The sequence below is a fragment of the Chrysochloris asiatica genome, unplaced genomic scaffold (assembly GCF_000296735.1).
Source record: "Chrysochloris asiatica unplaced genomic scaffold, ChrAsi1.0 scaffold00024, whole genome shotgun sequence".
NCBI lineage: Eukaryota > Metazoa > Chordata > Mammalia > Afrosoricida > Chrysochloridae > Chrysochloris > Chrysochloris asiatica.
In genome coordinates this window covers 3,232,701-3,249,146 of record NW_006408542.1, presented here as the reverse complement: position 1 = coordinate 3,249,146, position 16,446 = coordinate 3,232,701, and the positions used below count along the sequence as shown (strand labels likewise).

Genomic DNA, 16,446 nt, shown 5'->3' with positions numbered 1-16,446 from the left:
GAGCGAGCTCTGGTAGTGTAGTGGTTATGAATCGGGCTACAAACCGCAAGGTCAGCAGTTTGGAACATCGTTCCACGGGAGAAAGATGAGGCTTTCTGCTCCTGTAAAGATTTACAGCCTCGGAAACCCTGTACAGAGTTGGAACGACTCCACGGCACATAACAACAATATATATATATATGAAAAGTGAATATTGATAAAGATGCCTTGATTATCATTTAAAAATATATAGCTCTTTTGGCTATGTATATAACTATTATATGAATACTGTAATTTATCATTTTAATGAAGATATTTAGGATGAGGTTTATGGTTTTTGAAACTCAAGAACATTGTTTAAATAGACCTCCAGTGATGTAATAGTTGGACAAATATTTATCTTCTGAAAGAATAGAATATTGCTAACCACTTTGATATTTTTTTAAGATTATAAAAACTTACGTTGTTTTCAAAAGATGAACCAGTGGTTTCTTATTTTAAATACACTTTCATGTGATTTTTCTTTTCATTTAATGTTTTGCCTCTTAATAACATGTTATAAAATTGTTTTATAGAGTTATTTATTATTATTTAGAGGTAGATATACCACTAGTAAAATCTCATCTAATAAGACTGGTGGTGGTGATTATGTGCCATGGAATTGGTTCCAACTCCTGGCAACCCTGCATATGGTTTCTGAGGCTGTAAACCTTTATAGGAGCAGAAAACTTCATCTTTCTCTTGTGGAACAGCAGCTGGTAGTTTCAAACTGCTGACCTTGATGTTAGCAGCCTGACTCATAACCATAAGCTCCCATCATAAGGCTAGAACACACTTCTATCAAGGGTTAGTGTATTTTATTGCCTAAAATTATGAGCTTTTTTGTTCATTTTGAACCTTGTAAATATTAATTTAAACCATAATTTTTACAAATTTTTTGAAGGGAACATATAAATCAGAATTCTAAAGCCAAAAGACAAAAAATCAAGATGATTTTTCCTTATTTCATACATAGTTTTTAAATTTTTCAAAATTTTTTTCTTCATACTTGCTTGGTTATTTTATAATGAATAATAAAAGGTTCTCTAGAGTAAATAGAAGGAACAGATTGCCTAATATTTTTAATAAAACAAAATATAACCTTTTTTTCCCACTTAAGACACTATACAAGGAGAATGACATGTCACAAGGAAATAAATGTTCTTTCTCTGTAAACAGTGAACAATCCCAGTAACAAAAAATCTGGAAGAAAGATTATGTTTATGTTGCCGACTTTGTTGCTGTATATTCAAGAGATGTAAATTTCCTTTCATCAGAAGTAATTTGTAATGTCAGGGACACATGTTAAACTTCCTAATGACTTTCGTTGTTGAAGTTTTACTTACTGTTGTTGGTTTGAGTGCAGTTGAGTCAGTTCTGACTCACAGGAACTCTGTATAGGAGTTCTGAGGAGCAGCTGGTGGGTTTGAACTGCTGTCTTGTTCAAACTGATGTTTTGGTCCTGTGCTTATCCTACAGCGCCACACCAGAAGTCCATTAAGTTACTAGTGTACTGTCTTTCATTTATTGGAACTTTCCACGTAAGGGAGACAACTTACAATGTTTAACCCAATGAAATCCTACTGCCCTTTGGATTTACTTGACTAATACTCTCTAGGCTGGTTGAAAGGTTAATATACACCCAAAGATGGCAAGCAGCCTGGCATTCTTAAGCAATTCAGTGAATCCAGAGTAGTTAGAGCTGAGTTAATCTAGGGGGGATGTAGTAAGAAAGAACTATTTTAAGGAACCCTGGTGATATAGTAGTTAAACTGCTTTGCTGCTAACTGTAAGGTTAGTGGTATGAACGTACCAGGAGTATTGGGGAAGAAAGATATAACAGTTTACTTCAGTAAAGATTTACAGTTTTACTCTGCCCTATAGGGTCATTGTAAGTTGGAATCAATTCAGTGGCAGTAAGTGTGGTTTGGGGGTTTTGATAGGACCATTTAGACCGTTGGTGAAATAGGGAGCCATGGGAGGGTTTTGAGTATAGGAGTAATATGATCTGACTTTTAGTTATTTTAGTGTCACTCTGTCTGCTATGAACAAACTACATAGGGTATGCTATGAGTATACTACATAGGGTGAGTTGCATTAGAATACACTTGATTGGGTGGATTGGGCATATAAGTGTATAGACAATTGCCACAGTAATTCTAGGAAGAGATCAGAGTGGTAGCAGTGGGTGTTCAGAGAAGTAGATTCTTGAGGACTTTTGTAAAGGAAACCCTATTTCCTAATATGTTTTATGTGGGATGTAAGAGGAAAAGAGGTTTTTAATCTAATCAGCTGGAAATATGGAATTGCCATCGATTGAAATGGAGAACTCTGTGAGTTAAACAGGTTAGGTAGGGAAGGAGATGGGGAGGCGTTGTAGGATAAACATTCGACCACAAAGTCTGTTTGAACTGCGAGATTGACAGTTCAAACTCAACAGTCGCTCCTTGGAAACCCAATACAGGGTCGCTATGAGTCAGAACTGACTTGATGGCACTTAATAACATTAGACTTCCTAGGAGCACTGGTAGAGTAGTGGGTTACAAGCTGGGCAGCTAAACGCAAGGTCAGTTGTTTGAATCCACCAGCTGCTCTGCTGGAGAAAGATAAGGTTTCTGCTCCTGTGAAGATTTACAGCTTCGAGGACCTTATACAGGTTTGCTATGAGTCAGTACTGACTCAGTGGCATACAACCACCAGCACCAACAGTAGGCTTCCTAACGGAATTGTAGAGTGAGCAGTTGGATATGTTAATCATGGGTACACTCCGGAGTTCTGAGTTAAATTAACCAAAACTCAAACCTACTGCCATTGAGTCTATTCTAACTCATGAAGAACCTATAAAACAGAATAGAACTGCCCTATAGGGTTTCTGGGACTTCTGGTGTGGTGCTGTAGGATCAGCACTATACTGTGAACCACAAGGTCAGCAGTTCAAATCCACCAGCTGCTCCTTGGAAACCCTGTACAGGATCACTATGAGTCGCCATCAACTCAGCAGCACTTAACAACAATAGGGTTTCTGAGACTAAATCTTTGCAAAAGCAGACGACCTCATCATTTTCCCATGAAGCAACTGGTGGGTTTGAAGTACCAACCTTTCAGTTAGCACACTCAGCACTTAACCTTCTGTACTACCAGGCCTGCAATACTTAAATAGCATTATATATAGCATATAAATTATTTTTGACTGATTATAGAATATAACTTGTGTTTTTGAATTTTGTTCTCCAGAAGTACTAAAAATTGGTCATTGAATTTCTTTTCTACTAGAAATTCAGTCTCTTGTTCATCATTCTAATTTATAAACTAATAAATTACTTAAATTGTGTTAAATTTTATATAAAAGTTGAGTAATAAGTTTTACAAAATGCTATTATTATTTTTGTTGCTATATACTTTCGAGTTGCTTATGCATCATAGCAACCCTGAATAGGGTTTCTATGGAGAGACTGATGGTTTTGAACAGCTGACCTTGCAGTTAGCACTCCATTGCTTATTGTACAGCACAACACCAGGACTCTACATTATGTACAGAGTTTGTAAAATAAAAGTAATCATTTGCTGATGAAAACATGTCAAAGACAGAAAAAATTTTTGAATTACCAAATCCTATTTGAATTCAGTAAATCGGGTACACATGAGGGTTGTTTATTATTAGTTTTGGGCTTAATTTACTAAAAATCACTCATATCACCTAGATTTTTTTTTTCCTGTGTCTCTCTCAATTGAAATCTAATATTATTACCTACAAAATTGAGTTCATCATTGCTTCTTAACTATTTTGTGACATATCTGTAATGAATAACCAGTAACTATGTTTTAATTAGTAACATTATGAAGAAAATTATGTTATTCACACAGAATAACTTAGAATGTTCAGTATCTTACTGAAAAATCAGGCTGTTTCATTTGTTTCACTCTGTTTAGAAAAGGAAGACCAGTGTCTCATGCCTGAAGCCTGGAATGTGGACCAGGGAGTAATTACCAAACTCAAGGAGCAATACAAAAAGGAGAGAAAGGGGAAAAAGGGGGTGAAGAGTAAGTGGAACACGTTGTATCTGTAAATCATAAATCTTGCCTCTTTCACATCCCTAATTTTTTTTCAGTGTTTTCTTAAAACTACTTACTCTTTTTCTTTTCTGCTGCTGACCTCTTCCTTTGCGTCTGTTCTCAGGGGTTGAAATTAAATGGTGACTTGATTATGAAATTAAATGGGGAGGGAAAAAAAAAGTCCACATGTGATTATGGAATCATAATATATCCCAGTAATAAATGATGAGTGTTGTAGTGTTGGATTACGTATTCAAACATAGTAATAATTTGGTGTTAGCAGTGTATGTGCTTACTTGCAACAATGATGCTTCACTTGTAACAGTATATAAATCTCATCTAGTTGAGGCAGTCTGGCAACCCACTGATATTATTGGTTATCATCTTAGATCTTGGAGACATAAAACAAGTTAATTTCTACCCCTGAATGTTCTATGTATTTATAGCACGTAATTCATTAGCTCCCACTACTAAATGCTGTACAGGGCACAGAGTCAAATGCATAACTTTCCAAATATTTTCTAATTTCAAGTTGTTGGCTGACTTTACTTTTAATCATTTTATCTTTTAGCTTTTTACCTTTTCAGTCAAATATGTGCGACATCAAACACAAGCCAAAATGAAATTTCTAGCCCTGTGAATCATATATGCCTAACTTTCAGTATATCAGTTGTTAATGAAGTTTAGTAATAGATCTACTTACGTATGTGAAATGGAAATACAAGAACTTTGAAACATCCCTGGAAGCTTTCCTAAACTTCCATTTGGGAGTGTAAGGCTAAATGATCTCCTTATACACTTCCTGTCTCATTGAAAATATGAACATGGCGTTCCCTTTTAAGGCAACAATGAATTTCATCCTTTGTGATATTAAAGTATTATAAATTGCAATTAGGATTTAATTTAAGGAGAAATGTATTTAAAGGCTGCAAAGAACTGTAGATATATATATCTTTTAGCGATGGTAATGCTTAATCAAAACTAGTCATTTCTGTTAGGACATTCTTTTATAATATGGCAGTTAGTTGAAAACATTTAAATCTGTATTTAAAGTATCTTTAAAATTTCTAAGTGTTTCATTTGAATTGATAAAAAGTCCTTGATCCTTACTGATGTTAGCAAAGTTATCAACCAGTGACATACTAAGAAGTGGTGTCTTTTGATGCTTTCTCAGTATCAATTAAACCATGAGAAAGGTATACTGATGTAAAAAATTGGGTCTTAACAGATAACAGTAAGAAATGATTTGCCAGGGCTTTTCAGGGCGATGATCAAATTATTTGAAATTTTGAGGAAAATAAGCATTTTGTAACAATACATGAAAAACAAGGAGAAGGCTTCTGGATTTGCTTAAATCAGAGTTTACTTCTTTAGGTCTTATGCTGCTTTGTAAAAGATCTTAAAATGTAAAAGATCTTTTGAATGACAAGGTGGCCAGGGCCTATACAAAGTCCATCTACGATATTTATTAGTCACTTTCTGTCAAATAATAAGGCATCGCTGTAGTTGGAATTTAGCACTTATATAGTCTAAAGCTGCACCATTTGACTGGAACAGTATTCCTATTAGTAGAAACAATTTCCCGTGTAGGGCATTTGATCAGTATTGACATCTATGACACATTGTTGTTTTAGTATGACAAAGAAAAAGAACTCTCTCTAGGATAGAAATTTAGCATCTTTCATTGAAGATAGAAGGACTATAGACGGAGAGTCAACCCATTTTGTTTATCATCTTCAGTTCCTATTATTGTCACAGAACAGTAGCCTAGAAAGAAGTGAAATAATAAAGGCAGAAATGAACCAAAGCTTTGATTTAGCATATGAAGTATTGATTTATAAGTCACCTTAAGTATTTTAAATTGAGCTTGTTAGTCATTGAAAAAGTGTGCCTTTTATTATAGCCTAGCAGAAATATTTCCAGTCAAATTGTGTACTCCAATCATACTGTATTGAAATATTTCTAGATTTTAGTTAAAATTGCTTGAAAATAGTTATATTCTTTGCTGGTATAGGAAAAACCATAATGGACTATGGGTAAGCTTTTCCCATTCTTAATTAAACTTATAACAGGAAAAACTACCGAAGATCTGTTTCAGCCTCTATCCTATATAAAACAATCAAAACAGGGATGTGGGAGAATGAAGGATCAATGCTCAGGTAAGTAATCAGCAGGGCATGAGACTTCATCTCGGGTACCTTAGCTTCAGGATGTAAGGCAATGAATGCAACTTAAATAAACAGAAAGGGATGTTGTTTAATTTCAGTACACAATAGCATCACCAGCTGTGGTATCTATCTGCCTTTAGAGCAATTTATATTAAAAAAAAGGGTTTAATTATAAAATAACCTTATTTCTAAGGGTCCAGATTGGACATGAGTATTATTTTTCATGCAAATAATGACGTTACTTCAGTAGCTTAATTTTAAAATGATATGTAGAATTCTTTTCAAGAAATGAGTTTCTTCTGAAAATAATTACTTCTTATTAATATATAGCATGATAGTGTCATTCATTATCGATGATAAATATTGACAAATCTAAATAAAGTTTATGACACCATTTTGATGTGGTTGGTTGGATAAATCTGTTCTTTTTTTTTTTTTGTCCCCCTACTGTTTTGTTGTGCTAGGGCCCAATAGGTCAAAACTACAAGATATGCTTGCTAATTTGAGAGATGTTGATGAACTTCCCTCTCTGCAGCCATCTGTGGGTTCACCTTCTAGACCCAGCAGTTCCAGGCTTCCTGAACATGAAATAAATAGGGCAGATGAAGGCAAGTATTTAATATACTCTGTTACACAAATACTTGGATATACATACATACCTAGTATCAGTCATTAGAGAAGAACTTTATTTTGCAAATGTTTAATCTATGTTAAATATTATAATATAGCTATACTAATTAAGTGTAGGCTTACAAAGATTCAAGGTGGTTTGATTCCAACTTCAGTATTTAAGAGTTGGAAAAGCTTATAAGCCTATAAACCAATGCTAAATTCTAGTTTGGACTATCCCCTAAATCCACAGAAACCATGTGGTTGTGATGGTTGTTAAGTACGATCCAGTAGGTTCCAACTCATAGCCAGTGTGCAGTTGGCAGTCCAGTGCTTATCCTATAGCGCCACACCAGGACTACTGTCTATACCATTCTAACGCTAAAAAAATTGTTGTTGTTAAGTGCTGTCAAGTCAGTTCCAAGCTTTAGTGACCCTGTATAGGGTTTCCAAGGAGCAGCTGGTGAGCTAATAAATGGTTACTTTGAGACTGTCTTAAATATTTAAGCAATTTTTCATTGATAAAGGAAAAAAGAATACTCACTTGAAAAATATTGTCACATTTCTGATGTATTTCTAGATTACCCCTTTGGAATTCCAAAAACACAATTGCCAGTACTTTCTGACCTAACCTCTTTGCCTTAAATATAACTGGCCTAGCAAATCCCCTATACCATTAAATTACATTAAACTAAAATTTTGCTAAAGATAATTCAAAAAGAGCTGCTGCAGTACATTGACAGAGAACTACCATATGGTCAAGCCAGATTTACATGAGAATATGGAACGAGGGATGTCATTGCTGACTTCAGATGGATCTTGACGAAAAGCAGAGAATACCAGAAAGATGCTTTATTGACTTTGCAAAGGCTTTTGACTATGTGGAGCTGTATAAGCTATGAATAACACTTTAGAGTATGAGTATTCCAGAACATTTAATGGTACACATGAGGAACCCCTCCATAAAACAAGGAGGCACGGGATGGTTTAAATCAGGAAAGGTATGTTCCAGGGTTGGATTCTTTTACCATATTCAGTCAGTATGCTGAACAAATAATTCAAGAAGCTGGATTATATGAAGAAGAGTATGGCATAAAGTTAGGAGGAAGATTCATTAACAACCTGCACTATGAATGTGATTCAACCTTGCTTGTTGAAAGTGAAGAAGACTTTAAATACTTACTGATGAAGATCAGTATCCTTCAGTATGGATTGCTTTTCAATGCAGGTAGTATCCTTCAGTGTGGATTACACCACAATGTTAAGAAAATAAAAGTTTCCACAGCTGGACCAATAAATAACATCTTAATAAATGGAGAAAAGCTTGAAATTGTCAAAGACTTCGTTTTGCTTGGATCCACTATCAACACTCATGGAAGCAACAGTCGAATCAAACTACATAATCCATTAGGCAAATCTGCTGCACAAGATCTATTTAAAATGTTTATGAGCAAAGATGTCAGTTTGAAGACTAAAGTGTGCCTGACCTAAGCCATGGTATTTTTATTAGCCTCATTGCATGTGAAAGTTGAACAGTGAATAAGGATGATTGCAGAAGAATTGATGCAGTTGGGTTATGGTGTTGGAGAAGAATATTAAATGTATGGACACGGTGGCAACAGCAATGGACTAAGGGTAACAATAATTGTGAGGATAGTGCACAACCCAGCAGTGTTTTATTCTGTTGTGTATAATGTTGCAGTAAGTTGGAATGGATTTGACTGCGCTTAACAACAATAGGAAGCAGATCCCTAGGGAAACAACTCTTTTGATTTTTTTTTTTTTTTTAGATGGTATGCTAGTGAGACTAAGAAAAGTGCATTAATGAGATTAATACTGTCTGCAGCCATCCACTGATCACAGAGACATGTGTTGTTGGGAATAAACCCACATGCATGTGAACCGGAATCCTAGCAGCAATACTTTTTCACTTACACTTGTAAAATAAAATGTGCAAAGATATGGAGTTAGAAAACCAAAGCGGAGGAACACACTTGGCATTTCTCAAGCAGATAGAACTGAAATTCAAGCTGTCAGTTGCAGTAATAAAGGATTCTGTGATCTCCTGGTGTGGTGTCGTGCTATAGGATCAGTACTGTACTGTGAAGCACAAGGTCAGTAATTCAAACCCACCTGCTGCTCCTCAGATACCTTATAAAGGGTATCTGAGACTAAATGTCAAGTGACACCTTTTATAGTTTTTGCCAAATGAAGATGAAATGAATACCCAAAGTCGCTGTCCCCAAAAGTACGTTTCTGTAGGTATCACATGATTAAGAACTCATGGTACTGAAGGAAGAAGTCTAAGCACTGAAGGCATTGGAGAGAAACAAGATTCCAGGGTTGGCAGAATACTAGTTAAAATGTTTCAATAAACAATGCAATGCTAGAAGTACTCACTTATCTATAGTAAGAAATTTGGAAGACAGCTGCCTAACCAACTGATAGGAAGAGATTCATATTTATGCCCATTCCAAAGAAAGGTGACTCAACCAAATACAGATATGATCTAAAAGTATCATTCATATCACATACAGTTAACTTTTGCTGAGGATAATTAAAAATTTAAAGTTGCAGCAGTACATTGACAAGGATATGCCAGAAATTCAAGTTGGATTTAAAAGAGGACATGGAATGAAAGATATGATTGCAAAGTCAGATGGATCATGGCTGAAAGTAGGGAATACTAAAAAATTGTTTACTTAGGTCTTATTGACTATTCAAAGACACTTGACTATGGATCATAATAAATTATGGACAGTATTTCAAAGAATGGGAGTTCTGTAACACTTATTGTGGAACCTGTATATAGAACAAGAGGCAGTTTTATAAAAAGAAAAAGGGGGTAATGAATGATTTAAAATCAGGCAAGGTGTGCATCAGGGTTGCATCCTTTTATCATACTTAGTCTATATGCTGAGAAAGTAATATGAGAAACTGGACTATATGAAGACAAACACAGTATCAGGATTGGAGGAAGATTCATTGACATATAATATGCAGATACAACTTTGCTTATTGAAAGTGAAGAGGAATTGAAGCACTTACTGATGAAAACCAAAATATACAACCCTCAGTAAGGGTTACACTTCAGTATATAAAAAAAAAAGTTCTTAGTGCTAGACCTGTAAGCAACATTGTAATAGCCCAATGCCATCAGGTAGGTTTTGAACTTTATAGGACAGAGTGAGGTGTCAACATAGAATAAGCACTAGTCATGAGACCACCACCTGAAAACAAAGGAGGGCAAGCAACTACTTCCATAAGACCAGTAGGTAGCCAGGTGACTGTAGGTCTAGAGAGAACTGAGTGCTCTGTGATTTGATTGCTTTCTAAGATGCCTTGGAATTTAAGACTATAGGTCAAATTCCCTTTCTGTTCGGAAACTAAATGTTGTTGTTGTTAAGTGCCATCAAGTTGGTACCGACTCATAGCGACCCTCTGAACACCAGATACTAAACATTGTTGTTAAGTGCCGTCAAGTCGGTTCTGTCCCATAGTGGCCTTGTGTAGGGTGTCCAAGGAACTCTGGTGAGCTTGAACTGCTAACCTTCTGGTTCAGACAGACTTTTCAGTCCAACACATTAGCCCACAGTGCCACACCAGGATTCTGCATTCCTCACCCTAGTCAACATTTCTGAATTATTGTAATAAAGATAATAATCTGATGTGTACATGTATGCACATACAGACACACACAGTTATACCCTGAAGCACACGAGATCTGTAAACTCTTTCTGAAATTGGGCATCAAGGAACATCAATCACAGGCAAAGAAATATACAATTTATTTCTCTGCTTAAGTATTTTTTTCTACTTCTGAAAATTTTGCACTGTGGAGAAAGAAGCCTTAGGACCATTATTGTTGTTGTTATGTGCCGTGGAGTCAGTTCCGACTTATAGCTACCCTACACAGGGTTTCCGAGGCTGTAAATCTTTACGGGAGCAGACCGCCTCATCTTTCTCCCGCGGAACCGCTGGTAGTTTCGAACTGCTGACCTTGAGGTTCACAGCCCAATTCTTAACCACTTCGCTACCAGAGCTCCTTTATTACAGGTAAGTTAAACATGTAAGGACATCATGCTTGGTAAAGTAGAGGGTTAGAGGAGAAGACCCTCAATGAGATGGTGTGACACAGTGGCTACAACAAAGGACTCAAATATAAAAATGCTTGTGAGGATGGTACAGGGCTGGGCAGTGTTTTGTTCTGTTGTATACAGGGTCGCTGTGAGTCACAACTGACTCTACAGCACTTAACACAACAACTTTTGGTAAAAAGGAATCCTGACCCAGTCAAGTTGACACAAAATCTTAACTACCACAGGTTTGAATGGACTCCTGGTGTGACACTGTAGGATACGCATTGGACTGCTAACAACAAGATTAGCAATTCACACCCACCAACTGCTCCTCGGAAACCCTATACAGGGTCTCTATGAGTCTGAACAAACCTGATGACATTTAACAACACCAACAACAAAATGCTAAGGAGGCTGCCACACTAAATGTTGCTGTTGTTTAGCAGGTGCCATGAGTATAATTTGTTAATTTTTGTTTATAGAGTGACATTTCATTATTATCCAAATGAAATTGGCATTTTATTTTTAACCGATTTCTTACATAATGATTATTGAAGGAATTGGATTGATGTGTTGAGTGATACAAAGTAAAGAATGTTCAAGTAATCACATCTGACTTCTCAGTGGGCAGCTAATGAAAACATTCAAATATTCACTTAAAGTTTTTGTTTTAAGTAAGAATTTTTTTTTAAAATGATGTTTAACATAACTACAGAAAAGTTCTGAAGTCAAAGGGTATACAGCTTAGTGAATTATCACAAAGGGTACCCACCCATGTCATGACAACCTAGGTCAAGGTATAAAGCTTAACCAGGGCCATACAAGTCCTGCCCTCCTCCCTAAAGGAAATATCGGCTTATAAAGGAGTTCTGGTAGTGTAGTGGTTATGAATCGTGCTGCTAACCTTAGGGTCAGCAGTTTGAAACTACCAGTTGCTCTGCAGGAGAAAGATGAGGCTTTCTGCTCCTGTAAAGATTTATAGCTCGGAAACCTTGTACAGGGTCACTATGAGTTGGAACCAACTCCACGCCATATAACAAGAACAACATATATTATTTTTGATTTGAGTATGCATATTTAATCATTCTGCACATTTTCATTTAAAATGTTCTGTATTTCCTAGATTATAAGAGTAATCTTTTTATTTTGAATGTGACTGGCAGTGAGTTTTCAGAAACCGCTGCTTGATATAAATGTTTAGTAATTGAATTCATTTGGGTAGTTAGCATCAAATATTAAAATTCACTTTTCTTTCAAGATCTTTTTTCTCTGCATATTGGAAAGGACTGTGGATTGCTAAATTTGTTTCATGTTCCATTTTTCTAATTGTTTTTAAGTATTGTCAAATCAGTTCCAACTCATAGCAACCCTGTATAGAGTTTCTGAGGAGCGGTTGGTGGGTTTGAACTGTCTACATTGCGGTTAGCAGTCCAGTGCTTATGCTTCAGTGCCACACCAGAGCTCCATTTTCTAATTAGATGATGTCTTTAGCTTGTGGTTAAGATAAGGAAAAAACATTAAATTCTTTAGGTTTTTCTGCTCACTGAATTTTATTGTGTTTAACGATATTTAATAATAATCAAATGTACATATATATCCTTATAAAAAACTTAATTGATTAGTATATGTAATTATTGACTCTAGAGGTTTTGTGCTTTGTTTCTTTTGTCTTCCCCCTTCAGTGGAAGCACTGACGTTTCCTCCATCTTCGGGAAAATCGTTCATCATGGGAGGAGATGAAGCCCTGGAAAGTGAACTGGGACTTGGAGAATTAGCAGGTCTTACTGTGGCCAATGAAGCAGATTCACTAACTTATGATGTGAGTGGTAGTTTTATTTTTGTTGGTATATTTTTATTTTTGTTTTATTTTGTTAATTCAGTTCTTAAAATTGAAAGTTCATTTTATAAAACTTCAATGATAAAACTTTACAAGTATAGAACTTGGCTCAGTTTTAATTCCAAATTTTGAAAATATGAATATATAATACGCAATAGCATTTTTCACATGACCAAGACATTAAAATGATGGAATTTACCTAAGTCCGTATATCCATCAGTATAGTTTGTTCTCTGCTTCTAGATAAAGGGAAAATGCTAATTTTCCATTACTAAGTGTAGTTTTTGGTTACTGTTTCAGGATAGCAGTGATTAGTTGAAATTTTTGCCTGCCCAGTAGTAACATTTATTTTGCTTCTTTAGTAAATCACCAGTATCCTACCAAGGAGTGATTTTATTTATTGTTATGAATGGATATGTACAGTGTGCTTTTACAGATGTTAAGACTGACCCTATCTGGACCAAAACTGCAATCTTTGCACTTTTATGCTTAATATCTATTTAATTCTCAGCCTAATTGTTTTATAAATGCATTTGTGCTTTTTCATCATAATTAGAACACTAGTTAAGGTTTTTACAGTCTGTCTTACCTATTCATTAAAATTCTCTCTGATACTTCACTGTCTCTTTTAAAATTACGATGTTATTCCTGAGGCAAGGATACCATCAGATGGTAGGGTGGATGCCTAAGCAAACCATAGACAAAATAAGAGAATAGGGTGGATGCCTAAGCAAACCATAGACAAAATAAAAGAAAACACTCTTAAGTAGAACCTCACCGTCCATTCCTTAAGGAAAATCAGAAACAAAAGCACCTCTCTATCCATTAGCAAGCTTTTTGGGTTCTACTTCTCAAACCAGCTGCAATCCATACTGCTTTTCCTCTTCCATCCTACTTCATTTTTTTTCTTACTGGGAGTTAAAATAGCCTTTTAATAATAAAAAACAAACAAACAGACAAACAAAAACTTTGCATTCTGTTTGGCACATATGTGTTATAGATAATTATCTTTATCTCCAGTGCTTCCGTATTTTTAATCTCTTACACCTGTCTTTTTTAAACACCAAATTAGTTGACTTCTATGTTTTTCGTCCAGTCATTATAACCTTTATCTTTGAATTTCAGCATTTAATCTGTTTCTCTTTAAAGTATCTACTGACACATTTGGGTTTGTGTGTCAGTTTTTGCATATTTGGAGATTGATTCGTTTTCATTATTGAAATTTCTCCTTCTGTTACTTTAAGCTTATAAACTCTTTGGTTACCCTAGAGACTAGCACACACATCATTCTAAAAATGTAATATAATTTACAGAGACCTTAGAATGCTTTTAACTGTATTTTACTCCTTCCCAACTTAAACGTCATTCTTGTTATATGTTTTATTCCTATTATATGTTTCCCTTATAGGGATTTTCTTTTGTACAGCCTTTATTCAGTTAGTGTTATCATTCTGTGTACATTTCCCCTTTTTTTCATTCTTTCTTGCATATCTGACCCTTCACCTAGGATCTCTTTCCTTTTGCCCCAAACACTTTTAATGTTTCTTTAGTGAAAGTGTACTCGTGTGCAGTTCTCAGTTTTCAGCTTTCCTAAATTACCTTTAATTCACATTGAGCCACCCTGTCATGTGGGAGGGGACTACACAATGTGTAAATACAGATTAGGCTCATAGGGGCCTTCCTAGTGGCTGCCAACCACAAGAAGATATTTAAATAGAATCTTGCATAGAAAAACTAACAAGTGCACACATAATTCAACTCAGTTTTTTCTTTTGAAATGAACTCCAGTTCTTTCAGTAGTTCCTCACATGACTTGTATTCTATGTGTTTTGTGTTCTCATATTACTTTAGTTGTTACATGTCCTATACAAATATCCTTAACCAATTTTTTAATTCCTGGGTTCTCAGTTACAGTTTTTGTTAGAAGTGTAGTCTCTGAAGCATGACTACTTGGGTTTGAATCCCAAATCATCCATTTATTTGTGGTGTTTGCTAGGCAAGTCACGCACTCAACTTTTCTCTTCTTCATGTAACTTCTCTGTCAAGTGGAGATAACATTAGTTTTTACTTCAAAGAGTTATGAGGATAAAGTGAGTTACTACTTGCAAAGTGTTTTAAATGATGGTCAAAATAATGAACAAAGCTAAAGATAAGAGCTATTGTTAGTATTGTTGTTATATTTCTCTAAAATGTTATGAGTACTTGCCCCACTCTTGCTTCTTAAGGCTAGCATGATTATTAGCCTTGGTATGTGAAGGGGACACAGATGGTCAAGTACCATTCGCTTCTTCAGGTTTCCTAGTATAGGGCTGTTTTTTCAGTTGTTAAGATGGCATTGCCGTGGAGTAAATAAACATAAAGATACATTTAATTAAGTAGTATAATCTATTTTTTGTAGTATTTAATGATTGTCTCACCCAATTTTTATCATTTTACTTTCAGTTAATAAAATTTATAATTGTCTCCAGTTCAGTGAAGAAAAGTTAGCTCATTTTACCAAATATTGAAAATCTCAAAAGTATGATCATATTTTAAAATGTTCAGAGATTTAAAGATAACTTATTTGCCCAATGGCTATCCAAACTATAGTTTCCTGTGCTTATTTTAATGGTAGTGTTGGTTGTGTACCACCGAGTTGGTTCCAACTCATAACAACCCTGTATAGGGTTTCTGAGGTTATAATTCTTTATGGGAGCAGAAAGTCTCATCTTTCTCCCACAGAGCAGCTGGTCGATTTGAATTGCTGCCCTTGTGGTTACAAGACCATCTCATAATGCACTAAGCTAATTTAGGTTGTTTTCTTTTTAATCATCCTAGTAAAGATCCCTTATCACATAATTATTTGATCCTCTGTTTTTAATAAACTCTGTTTTAATGGTTTTCTTGTTACACCTTTTCATATTCCAAAGAAACCACTGTTGATATTTTACTAATTTTGTATATTGGCTTGGTTATTTTGTTTAAAAGTTAAAATTATTTTGAAAGTTTCATAGCATGATGGTTTAATGGCAAATCAGCAAGAGGTAATATTGAAATGAAGTTTTTTTCCTATCTGGAATGAAACGAATGAAATATCTTTGTTTTGTTTCTGTAATAGATAGCAAACAATAAAGATGCATTGAGGAAGACATGGAATCCTAAGTTCACATTAAGAAGTCACTTTGATGGTATTCGAGCCCTTGCTTTTCACCCTGTTGAGCCTGTTTTGATAACAGCATCAGAAGACCACACATTAAAAATGTGGAATTTACAGAAAACAGCCCCAGCCAAAAAGTGAGAATATTCTATTTTAATTTTATTTGAATTTTGTAATTAACATTTTTCAGCAGAAAAGTATTTATTTTATTACTTGCTATTAACTTTCCTAAATACCTCTTCTAGTTATCACTGTCTTCATTGTGTTGTGGTTGTTAGGTGCCATTGAGTTGGTTCGGACTCATAGTGATCCTGTATTGGGTTTCTGAGGGAGTGGTTGTTGGGTTTGAACCACTGGCATGCAGTTCAAACTGACCTTGCTGTCCAGCGCTTATCCTATAGTGCCACACCAAGACTCTGTGTATGTATGGAGAATGTGGTGGCTCTATACAATAAGCACTGTTCTGTGAACCACAAGGTCTGGGATTCAAGCCCGCCAGCTGCTCTGCGGGTGAAAGATTAGGCTTTCGGCTCCTGCAAATATTTA

At 35.3% G+C, this 16,446-nt stretch overlaps 1 protein-coding gene across 1 annotated transcript in view; it reads left to right on the top strand.

Annotated features, from left to right (window-relative positions):
• STRN (striatin, calmodulin binding protein) overlaps positions 1-16,446 on the top strand; it is a 157,337-nt gene that overhangs the window by 118,846 nt on the left and 22,045 nt on the right. The window contains exons 8-11 of the mRNA XM_006839359.1: positions 3,949-4,059; positions 6,704-6,847; positions 12,610-12,746; positions 15,862-16,037. Of these exons, the coding sequence (XP_006839422.1) occupies positions 3,949-4,059; positions 6,704-6,847; positions 12,610-12,746; positions 15,862-16,037 (568 nt within the window). The remainder of the gene's footprint in view (positions 1-3,948; positions 4,060-6,703; positions 6,848-12,609; positions 12,747-15,861; positions 16,038-16,446) is intronic.